Below are 13,194 nucleotides of genomic sequence, written 5' to 3'. Positions count from 1 at the left end.
ATCTTCTGTAGAAATTTACATACCTTGTTGGGAGATATAAGATCAAAATGTTCCCACACAGGGAATGACTTAGCTGGCTCCATTCTCTCCTGACTTTCTCTCCTGACTTTCTCTCCTCAATCTCCTAAACCTCCAAACTGTCTCCAAACTCTCACTAACCGCAACTCTCCATCAAACACCTACATTTTGAATGAAGTCTGAGGGGTTTATATCGCTGTCATAGCTCCCGTAAAGTTCAAACCACTTCCTGAACCAGTCACGTGGTACAGCCGGGCAGCGAGGCTTCGGACATCATCATTTTCAGCTCCTTCCATAAATGAAGTAAGCCTCATTACGCGCATCGTGGAAACGCCCCCTCCATTACTCGACACAAGCTTTGAAACCTCGATACAGAACGTCACATCAATAGTGTACATACCTTAATAAAAACAAGCAGGTGAGATGTTAGAACGCTTTTATTTTTATTTTAGTGGACACTCAATACAATAGACAGCTACTGGGGTTTGGGGTTTGTTTAACCTGAGTAGCAAAAAGACCGCGGGGGGGTTGGAAACGATGTGCCGGGAGTCCGCTGTTCTTGCCGGCTCTAATGATCCTCGACCTCGCTGTCTGCTATGGAGCTGGCGGGTCACAGACGTCTCCAAAAACGTCGGAGCACGTTTGGAAATATATGATATCTTGATAAATCGAGCAGATATTTGAAATTTACAAAGCTACATTCTGGCTTGAAAATAACTTAAGTTTATTTTGTGACCCAGAAAGAGTAATATTCAAAAGTTTTTAGCCCCGCTTATCCACCATTGCTGCGTTTGAGTTTTGGACGAAATGCATTCTGGGATATGTAGCTGTACCAAGTCCACACAAGTCTCCACCGATGCATGCTCGATAAAATGGGCAGAGCGAGAACACATCTGGGACTTTTTCGCGTTCTCGGCTTGATGCAAACAGTACTTGATCTCCGACTGATGACGTATCACGAGAACACGAGAACGCAAGTACTCACAAGTACACATATTGAGACAGGGCCTCTATATTCTGAATATATGGTGGGTCAATTTAACTCTAATGCTTAGCCACATTCAGGCTAGGTCCTCAAGAAAAGGATTTTAAAAAAATATTAAATAAGCCACTATCTATAATTTATTGTCTGACTGACAAAATTTCCAAAGAAGAGGTGTGACCTATACATTCCCAAGGTGTTACTCTTTGGTGTTGCAACAGTTCATCACTGTTTTGTAGACTGCATTTGTTCTTAAAGAACTATGGTGAAAGAACTATGCTATTTGTATGATGCCCCTCTCCCTCGATCACATTTGCACTACAAGGCTTGTTCAACATTTTTCAAACCAAATTTTCTCTTAACCTGAAGGCGTGATGGAGAGGCATTTGCTGAAAATTCTGGTTTGACAAACTCACCTGCAAATATCAAATCTAATTACACTTTGCTTCTAAAATGTTTTCTCTCAAAAGCAGAATTTAAAAGAGGAACTGGAGATGATGAAAGTTCAACAAAAGATTCACAGTTTTTTTAGATGAGGAATTGTTGCTGTGTTTTATGAAGGTAATGCTAAAGCTGCAGCCAGCTTAATGACTCAATAAGTAAGCTGCGAGTTAAGTTGTTGTTATGATGGAGAAAATACATAAATAGCATGTTAAGCTGGACCAATATTCTTGAAATCTTGTTCTTGTTTCTTTGTTTGTTTATTCTTATTTTGAACTCTTCGGCAGAACTGTCATTTGAAAGTATGAGAAAGCATTTACATATGAATACATCGCCATTCCCCATTGTTGGGCATCTGCAGAAAGTGCATATTTAAAAACAACAGGAAAGACCTTGCTAAAATTATCAAATTGGAGCCTTGATGTAAAACACATAAGCAGCTATTTTCACTTTCATTTCAGTAATTCTGTTGGTGCTCAATGCCAGATTCCTTTGCATTTCTTTGAACTCTCAGAAACCGCCTTGCAAAGTCTCCTTGTCTTGGCTTAGAAAAAATGTATGAACAAAAAGAAACAAATAAGATCAAAGTGTTTAAACAATAATTCAAAGCATTTTATCCTTTCTATGCAGTAAACAGAGAGGGGATATTAAATGAATAAAATCAGTGTGATCGAAAATGTATTATTGAGCCACTTTTAAAACAAATTGTTCTAACAAAGTAGTAAAAGCACTTTTAGAATGTCAATATAAAGTAGGCCTACTTCCTACTGATACATGTCATGTTTCAATTATGAGATATTATAAGTTCATATTAAATCATTTTGATTTAATGAGTTTGCAATCACTTGGAAAAATATCAGGAAATTTAGCTGTGATTCTGAGTTACAGTATATCACTATAAAGTTGTCGTGTCGTGTGGTAAATAACTCGAGAGGCTCACACTCTGTAAAGATGTCCATTTACTTTGATCATACATCTCTTTCATTTCTTACAACTTCTTCTCACCATACTAGAATTCTGTATTTGGTCTGTCATTATATCTTTGAGTCACTCTTATGAAACATAAAGAAGGGAGAGGCAATGTTATATTAGGCTAAGAAACGTGGCTTGACAAACTTGTGAATCCTGTGATGTGACATTCTAGAGGTGCCACAACCTCATCAATCATTTCTCACTTACGTCATTAGCCCCAATTCTGCTGAAATATAAAAGGACGAAAGGTGTTTTGACAGGAACATAAGGTGAAAGATTTACCAAAGCAAAGAGGTGAACTGCACCATTTTAAAATAAAAAGAAATTGAAGACATCTACAGATAAAAAAACAGGAATTAAAACATTTCCATTTGATTCCAGTTTTGGTAAGTACAATGGAACATATTTTCTGTACTGTAAATCTGATTTTTTTTTTTTGTATTATGACTTATAAAACTAATGATGTTTGTACCAATATGATTTTTTAAATAGTCATGATTTATCATTTCATTTTAAAGCATAATAATATTAATTACACTTAAAATTCCACTTACTAAATTTTTTAACTTAGTAACATAATGGCAGATTTTGTGTGTGCGTGTTTGTGTATGTGGTGTAGATAGGGATGGGAATTGATAAGAATTTAGGAATTCCAATATTGATATCACTTCTTGAGGTTATTGTAATGTAAGTCTAAAAGGAACCTATAAGCAGAATAGGCAAGCAATTCCAAGGAACTGAATTACTGGAAACCAGTTTGCTGCAAGAACCAGTCCTTCATCCCTAGTTGTGGAGATGAGGAACCAAGTGCACACTCACAGCCAGGCAGCATTGAGCAACAAATGAGCTGTTGATTAGGTTTATTGTGATACAGCCAAAATGACAAAAATTATAAAATCCAGATAAAGTGACAACTAAAGGGGAAGACAGACACACTAATTAAGTTAATACAGACCTCCCCAAAGTGTGGGGCCCACTCCCTGGGGGGGGGGCAGAGCCATGGCGGGGGGGGGGGGGGGGCGCATTAAGAAAGGGAAAAAAACAAAAGGCTTGGACACTGCTAGCACGGGCGCCCACAGACACGCAAAGCAGGAGATGAAGTATCGCTGAATATGTTTCCAAACCAACTTCATTCTAAGCCAAAGACTAGAAAATATGGTGAAGCATATCTGCCCTTTGGTTTCACCTGCACAAGTGCCGAGGTAGGTCTCCCCTGCAGAATTGGTTTTCCCTTTGTTGGGAGCAGCTGGGCTCTTCAAATCACGGACAAACAGGATCCCACATTCTTGATTTTTAGTTTACAAACACTTGTTGTAATGACTAACTACTCCTGACATTTTGGAGATGTTAGCTCTGTATACAGTAAAGTTACAGCGGGATACAAATAATATCGGGCTGATCCTGCCATGATTTGTTCTCCCTGTCTAAATCACGGACAAACAGGATCCCACAGCTGTTTATGTTTTTTAACCCATTTTGCACAGAGAGGCATTTTTTGAAAAAATTATTGATAGCAATGTTGAATATTATTACACAGGAAAAAAAAAACAACTACATGTAAAATAATCACATGGTGACGCCTCTGCCTTTGTAAATGGAGGGACAGTAACTGCGTGTAAAACCTGAAGACAGTCAGATTAACAGTAACAGTATTTCCTCTTGATCTGCTATTCTGCAATTCATCTCATGTAAACAATAACGTGGCGCACAGCCTGACGTGAAAAGAGGCACATACCTTTGATGTTGCCAGACGACCTCTGTATTCCTTGTCTACAATAAAGGAGTTTTAAAAAAAATCTCCGTTTTCGGTGATTCGAAACACCGTTTACGTGTGGACGAAACAGCTGCGTTTTCAAAAATACCCGGGTAGGTGTGGACGTAGCGTAAAAGAGTTAGTAGTTTATTTTATTACTACCTGTAATTTATTGCAGGTTACTTGTATTTGCTTAATTGTTTACTTAATGTTTGAGGTGTGAAATAAACCGCAATTGAGCAAAATATGTGTGTGTGTGGTTGGAGGATGTGTTAGTGCGTGTGCGGGGGAGGGGGGGGGGGGCACGAATGTTTTTCGTGTAAAACAAAGGGGGGCCCAGCAAAAAAAGTTTGGGAACCACTGAGTTAATACAGCAGACATGACACAGGAAGCAGGGGAACACACAGGGAAGTATTTGACTCTAAAGAGAGAGGGTTACATATTCTAAGAGAATGAATACAGGAAATAATATAAAGTTACAAAACCCTGGGCCCTCATATAAGAATTAAATAAACAACACAAGTCCAGAAACTCAAGTGCAGAGTAAAAAGAACCAGACCATAAAACAAGCCTTGACATATGTTTCTTTTACAGATTTAACTGGTTGAACAATGGGTGTTGCACTGATGATATCAGTTTCCTTGCTTCTAGCAGGTAAGCTAAGCGATGCTAAACTTACTGTTGATGCAAAATCAATAAACTGTTGTAGCACTGGAAAGTATAACCTCAAGAATAATTGCTTTAGAGAATATGCAGACTGTATTAAAGTTGTGTGTCATAGTAGTTTAATGGTTAAGCATTTCTTTATTTTGAGTGTAGTAACTAAATCTAGTTGAGTTGTACCTAGTAATGCAAGGTGGAGCCAAATTTCCCAATTTTTTTAATACCTAAAAGTTGTGGGTTCAGTGAATACTCTGAGTGCATGTCTGGCAAAAGTTTTTCTTAAAAGAACCCCACAATTTCTCTCTGATTCTTCCCCTCTTGACTCAGCATTTGGTTATCCTCACAGTATATGGAATAGCACACTTGCATCATTCCATTTAACCTTCCTCTCGTGTTAGCTTTCTGTTATCATCTCTTATGTTAGCGGGTCGGTTTTGACCCGTGAATTAAATCAGCTATAAAATATACTAAAAACAATAAGTTATCATCCAATTTGTTTCTCATCTCTTGGTTACCTTGTTAGGCTTCTTTATCCATGAAAATGTTGGTTTTAATACTTTTGGTGTGGGCCTCTGGGTCTTTTTTTGTCACTATACCCCTCGATTTCAATTAAAAAAAAAATTGTAAAATTAACCTCAAGAGAATCATATTAATAAATAAAAGGTTTCTGTGTTACCTGAGTATTACTGAGGGGTATAGGACACATCTCTTAAATAAATCTGTTTTATTGATTCTTTTCATTTTAAGATTAATAACTAAAATGACATCGATGGTGTTACGGGTCAATTTCGACCCATAGACATTTACATCAAGAAAAGACAAAAAAAGTTTTTTTTTTTTCAGCAGTAGACCTTTAATATAAACTGAAAAAAAGAAAAAGTCCTCTCCTCCTTTGTTTTGGTTATAGCCGTGGGTAATTGTGGGCTTTTTATCACTTCCCAATGATACAGCTTCACCTCAGTTTCCTTTGTGAAGTTCTTGTCCAAGGTCATATCTGGTAAAAAATAAAATAAAATAAAATATCACAGCTGATATTGTGATCCTGCAGTCCAGTGGTCATATGGAGGACCACACATTTTCATTGTTTCTTCTCAGGGGTGCCACTCGCAGCTTTGACTGTGAAAATCTGTACATTCCAGGCATAGTTGGTTTTTGCATCACAGGCTTCCCAGATTTTTCTGCCGTTTTTCCCTTGCTTACTGGGTATATATTGCCGGAAGGGGCATTTTCCTCAAAAAGTGGACAAGACATTCATCCACTGTCACTGGCCCTGGGATGAACATCAGTGGAAGAAGCTGCACCCATCTCTCCCAGACATCCCTGATGGGAGCAAGTTTGTCAGACCTCGGTCTGGTCTCTCTGTTGTCAAATCTGAGGACTCTTGAATCAAAATGATATCAAATGTGTGAAGTGACATCGTTGCCCAGAAAATGTTTCTGCCTGTCGATGCATCCCATAGACGATCAGTGGCCTCATTGCAGCATCTGTACACTCCAGCAAGAACAATGAAAGCATCCAGGTATTCCTCATCATGTCGCCATTGACTTTTTTTCCTTCAAGGTTTATCATAGTAATGATGATTCTTTCTAGTGACAATGGCATAAATATCTCAAAACATCTCTTGATGTCACTGACTTTGGTCAGAGCAAACCTTGTGATTCCAGGGGTCATTTTGATGACATTTGCAGCAGCTGCCCTGCCATGTACATCATGAGGTACTGAGCTCCAAAAGATCTTACCATTTTTGGACTTGAATCTTTCAGCAGGAGTAGCTTCAGCACCAGCGACCTCCACCTCTGATCAGATGTGTCTGTGTCTTCTGGATGATAGTCCACATTGTCTTCCTCCTTAGAAACCTGCCCATCTGAATCGCTATGCTGCTCTGTGTCCTCTCCTTCATTTTCACCAAAAATATGATCCAGAACTTAGCTCACTGTGAATCTTCTTCTCATTTTTTGTATGCTGCAAATTGTAAATGTGCACTCTGGAAGTCAAATGGCCACTCAAATAGTGAATTCACCTCACATGCCCGTGTTTATTTTGTTTTGTTTTTGTGCAGGTATACTGCAAAAAACATGCAAAATAAGAATCCCCTAAAGCTCATATGATTAGGAGAGGCGCTTGCTGTAAGTGTTTTAGCTGACAGTGCACTTATGATTTCAGTTTTGGCTTTAATTATTGCTTTATACTCATAATATTATACCTGGGTCGAAACCGACCCTAACAACACAAAGGTCATAATTTCAACTAGGGCATTTTATAATTTAGTGAAAATAATTTTTTTTATTTTATTTTGTAGAAATAGAGGTTCCTGACAAAGTCAAAAAGCCTTGATACAATAAACAAATGTATGTGATTTTTTTATGCATTTGAAATTTAAAATGGGTCGGTGCCGACCCTAACACGAGAGGAGGGTTAAAATCATTCAGTTCTGAAAAAGGTCCTAAAAACATTAAGGCACATGATTGAGGCTAGATTTGTGACACTTTTAGCAATATCATTAAAAATGACTGTTAAAAAAATATTCACACAGAAGGAATAACAGGTAAAGGTTGCCATATATCAAAATGTGGCTAACGGTGATACTTTTATTTGCCATAATTAATTTTGGCAAAACATTTATACAGCATGGTCATAAGTTTACCTAGGCTGCACCGTTAAAGTTTCACTACTTGAACTATGTCATATCTCATGACATTGCTTGTTATAGAAAAAATGTGCTAAACAACAATTATATTTCACTAGCTTGACCCACGTTCTCATTTTAGGCTTGACAGCGTTTTTAGTAGATAAAGGTGAATGGCTTAAACATGAATTGAGGTGTGGTTTGGGGAAGGGCTTGGAGAAGACTGGTGGCAGCTCCCAGGCCTGGGAAATCCCCATGTACTAATGAGAAGTGAAGAAGTGAAAAAAGTGAAAGAACTGAAAAAGGGGAAGGAGGGTGGGGCGCAAAAACAAGAACGAACAGCTTGTAGGACAGGGGAATCATATCTACAGATAAGAACGAGAAGGGATGTGTCTGGAGGCGTGGTCCTGCTCCTAAAATTCAGATAATTTAAACTCAAATTAACTTCAGACATTGACACTTGTTGTGAGTAATAAATGTAAAAATTCTAAATGCCTTTCATGTTCCACTATTCTAAACTTTTTTCTTCACCTTTGAAACTGAGACAAACTGCTGTGTCCTGTGTATATTGAGGTAATAGTTATAGAATGAAAGTATATTGTTGTACAGTTCATTTAATATACAGAACTAAATTCTTATTCTTTAACATGCTATTCTATCAGCTTGTCAAGAATGAAAGACAGACACAATCTAGGCACATAAAGGATTCAGCGTCAAATATACACATAATCCATTTTTCAACCACTGAAACGCTTGTGCATTTAATCGCAATATAAGACAGAAGTATCACAAAAAAACAATTCAACAAAAAACAAACTTAACAGGAAAATAAACAAAAAATAGCACTAAAACTGACCAAAAAAGCAAGACAAAAAGAGGAGTATAAATACTGGTGGATAATATGATTTCAGAAACACAAAGAACGCAAACAATTAAATAGCAAAAACAAATAACAAACAAATCCAATCCATTATCTACTTATTTTAACTTACAAAGTAATAAATCCAAAGCAATAAACTACCTAGGGCAGGGGTCAGCAACCTTTAAGACCCAAAGAGCCATATGGCCCCGGTTTCCACGCAAAAGAAAACACCGCAAGCCGCAAATACTTTTTGAGATCTAAAATGAAGATAACACTGTATATATTGGTTTTTACCTTTATGCTTTGTGTGAACAACTAAGGTGTGTTGGTTATGAAATCCATGAAGTGCTACAGAGAAAATTAAATTTTATTTATGTAATGAACACATTTTGAACTCTTAAAGAAATATAACAAAAGGAAAGACACCCAGCTGAACTGAAATGATCCATGTAGCAAACAAAAACTGTTGTGAGCCGCCTGACCTTTGGGCTTTTGGAGACTTGACCTGACTTTAAAAAATAATTGGAAAAAAGGCACTATGCTGCTAAAATATGAAAAATAGATATTTGCAAAATTCTGCCTAAATATGTATTTTACCAGGTTAATGTGTGTGGTGGGGCGTGGTCTGCAGCACCGCTGCAGGGGAGGCAGACGCACCTGAGCGGCACCCGCTATCACGCCTCGCCGCCTTAACGTCTGTGCTATCTATGCTGTTGTGTTGGTATGTGTCGGGCTGTGAGCTGAAAAGCTACAGCTGGCTGCATGCGCACAGCGTCTGCAAATCGAGGCTGTACTTTCATCTTTACGCAGGTCTGTAAGCTGCCATCTGTGAGGCGTGAGCGGTGTTTCTTTTTAACATAGTTCACGGTGGAGAATAGCTGTTGACAATGTGGATCCGAAGATTCATAACTGGCCTACCTGGGGTTGAAAGTCTCGATAAATGCACGGCATTTCGTCAGGCATACCGGCTTCCGCGAATGTGACACTTATTTTGAGCAAAGAAAAAATAATAAAATAGAATTTTATTTTTATATCTCAATGTCACAATAATCTTCCAATTTAGAACTACAAGTTTTAAAAAAAGTAACATAAATAAAATACACTTCAGCTAAATACTTCTAATTTATTTTCCCAAACCACGCGGAGCTGCACTATAAGGACTAAAGAGCCGCAGGTTGCTGACCCTGACCTAGGAGAACAAAAAAAAAAAAGGAAAAAAAGAACATGTTTTATAAGAATAACTCCAGTCAACTACAGCATTATACAGAAACAATCCATATGTCCCAATCAGTGCAACTCGGAAGTCCCGTTGCATTCCAAAATACAACTTTGGTTCATAAGATCACAAAAGAAATCAAATGGCTCCTAATACTGACAACCTGATTAATAGAAAGTAGTTAAGAAAATGGAATTTACTGAACATAGAAAGGGAAATATATCTGTGTACAACAAACAGGAAGATATTATTTGGAAAAATGAAAAATTAATATATCAAACTTCTGAATAGCAAATAATGTTTTCGCAAATGGAGATTCAGGGATGCAAAATATGTGTATCAAAACAACTAGAATAACTATCACATGTTGCAAAATCACAACAGCTGCACATACAACGATTATGGAAAATCCACCAACCACAACAACCACACCAACATTCACGACTGCAGCTCCAACAACCACGGAAGCAGCTCCAACAACCACAACAGCTGATACAACCACCACTGCAGCTCCAACAACCACAACAGCCGCTCCAACAACCAAAACTGAAGCCCCAACAACCACAACAGCAGCCCCAACAACCACAACAGCAGCACCAACAACCACAACTGCAGCTCCACCAACCACAACAGCCACACCAACATTCACGACTGCAGCTCCAACAACCACGAAAGCAGCTCCAACAACCACAACAGCTGATACAACCACCACTGCAGCTCCAACAACCACAACAGCCGCTCCAACAACCAAAACTGAAGCTCCAACAACCACAACAGCAGCCCCAACAACCACAACAGCAGCACCAACAACCACAACTGCAGCGCCAACAACCACAACAAGCGCACCAACAACCACGACTACAGCTCCAACAACCACAACAGCCGCTCCAACAACCACAACAGCCGCACCAACAACCACGACTGCAGCTGCACCAACAACGATGATGGCGAATCCACCAACCACAACAGCCACACCTACATCCACGACTGCAGCTCCAACAACCACGGAAGCAGCAACAACAACCACAACAGCTGATACAACCACCACTGCAGGTACAACAACCACGACTGCAGCTCCAACAACCACAACAGCAGCACCAACAACCACAACTGCAGCTCCAACAACCACGACTGCAGCTCCAACAACCACAACAGCCACACCAACAACCACAGCTGAAGCTCCAACAACCACAACTGCAGCTCCAACAACCACGACTGCAGCGCCAACAACCACAACAAGCGCACCAACAACCACAACTGCAGCTCCGACAACCACAACAGCCGCTCCAACAACCACAACAGCAGCCCCAATAACCACGACAGCCATACCAACAACCACAACTGCAGCTCAAACAACCACGACAGCAGTTCCACCAACCATAACAGCTGCAACAACAACCACGACTGCAGCTCCAACAACCACAACAGCCGCTCCAACGACCACAACTGCAGCCCCAACAACCACGACAGCAACACCAACAACCACAACTGCAGCTCCAAAAACCACAACTGCAGCTCCAACAACCACAACAGCCGCACCAACAACGATGATGGCGAATCCACCAACCACAACAGCCACACCTACATCCACGACTGCAGCTCCAACAACCACGGAAGCAGCAACAACAACCACAACAGCTGATACAACCACCACTGCAGGTACAACAACCACGACTGCAGCTCCAACAACCACAACTGCAGCTCCAACAACCGCAACTGCAGCTCCAGCAACCACAACAGCAGCCCCAACAACCACAACAGCAGCACCAACAATCACAACAGCAGCTCCAACAACCACGACTGCAGGTCCAACAACCACAACAGAGGCACCAACAACCACAACACCCGCTCCAACAACCACAACAAGCGCACCAACAACCACAACTGCAGCTCCAACAACCACGACTGCAGGTCCAACAACCACAACAGAGGCACCAACAACCACAACACCCGCTCCAACAACCACAACAAGCGCACCAACAACCACAACTGCAGCTCCAACAACCACAACAGCCGCTCCAACAACCACAACAGCAGCCCCAACAACCACGACAGCAATACCAACAACCACAACTGCAGCTCAAACAACCACAACTGCAGCTCAAACAACCACAACAGCTGCACCAACAACAACGACTGCAGCTCCAACAACCACAACACCCGCTCCAACAACCACGACAGCAGTTCCACCAACCATAACAGCTGCAACAACAACCACGACTGCAGCTCCAACAACCACAACAGCGACACCAACAATCACAACTGCAGCTCCAACAACCACGACTACATCTCCAACAACTGCAGCTCCAACAACCACGACTGCAGCACCAACAACTGCAGCTCCAACAACCACAACACCTGCTCCAACAACCACGACTGCATCTCCAACGACCACAACGGCCGCACCAACAACCACGACTACAGCTCCAACAACCACAACACCCGCTCCAACAAGCACAGCACCAGCTCCAACAACCACAACAGCCGCACCAACAACCACGACTGCAGCTCCAACAACCACAACATCCGCTCCAACAACCACGACTGCATCGCCAACAAGCACAAAATCCGAACCAACAATCACAACAGCAGTTCCAACAACGACAACAGCCGCACCAACAACCACAACTGCAGGTCCAACAACCACAACTACATATCCAACAACCACAACAGCCGCACCAACAACCACAACTGCAGCTCCAACAACCACAACAGCCGCACCAACAACCACGACTGCAGCTCCAACAACCACAACATCCGCTCCAACAACCACGACTGCATCGCCAACAAGCACAACATCCGCACCAACAAAAACGACTGCAGCTCCAACAACCACAACAAGCACACCAACAACCACGACTGCAGTTCCAACAACCACGACACCCGCACCAACCACCACAACTGCAGCTCCAAAAACCACGACTCCAGCTCCAACAACTACGACAGCCGCACCAACAACCACAACTGCAGCTCCAACAATCACAACTGCAGCTCCAACAACCACAACACCCGCTCCAACAACCACAACTGCAGCTCCAACAACCACAACATCCCCACCAACAACCACGACTGCAGCTCCAACAACCACAACAGCCACACCAAAAACCACGACTGCTCCAACAACAGCAGCTCCAACAACCACATCAGCCGCACCAACAACCACGACTGCAGCTCCAACAACTGCAGCTCCAACAACCACGACTGCAGCTCCAACAACCACAACACCTGCTCCAACAACCACGACAGCAGTTTCAACAACCACAACAGCCGCAACAACAATCACAACTGCAGCTCCAACAACCACAACTGCAGCTCCAACAACCACAACTGCAGCTCCAACAACCACAACAGGCGCACCAACAACCACAACTGCAGCTCCAACAACCACGACAGCAGTTCCAACAACCACAACAGCTGCACCAACAACCACAACTGCAGCTCCAACAACCACGACTGCAGCTCCAACAACCACAACAGCTGCACCAACAACCACGACTGCAGCTCCAACAACTGCAGCTCCAACAACCACAACAGCCGCACCAACAACCACGACTGCAGCTCCAACAACTGCAGCTCCAACAACCACAACAGCCGCACCAACAACCACGACTGCAGCTCCAACAACTGCAGCTCCAACAACCACGACTGCAGCTCGAACAAC

General features: G+C 41.5%; 1 protein-coding gene across 1 annotated transcript in view; it reads left to right on the top strand.

The window, feature by feature from the left end:
• The first annotated feature begins 4,777 nt into the window (after positions 1-4,777).
• Positions 4,778-13,194, top strand: part of LOC146675090 (uncharacterized) — a 40,455-nt gene continuing 32,038 nt past the window's right edge. The window contains exons 1-2 of the mRNA XM_085401131.1: positions 4,778-4,820; positions 12,609-12,802. Coding sequence (XP_085257257.1) covers positions 4,778-4,820; positions 12,609-12,802 — 237 coding nt within the window. The remainder of the gene's footprint in view (positions 4,821-12,608; positions 12,803-13,194) is intronic.

Source organism: Rhamphochromis longiceps, linkage group LG3, assembly GCF_057381845.1.
Source record: "Rhamphochromis longiceps isolate RC_006_pf linkage group LG3, R_longiceps_female_GT1.1, whole genome shotgun sequence".
In the NCBI taxonomy this organism is placed as follows: domain Eukaryota; kingdom Metazoa; phylum Chordata; class Actinopteri; order Cichliformes; family Cichlidae; genus Rhamphochromis; species Rhamphochromis longiceps.
The sequence above is the reverse complement of the archived record's forward strand: the minus strand, read 5'-3'. Positions and strand labels throughout refer to the sequence as shown.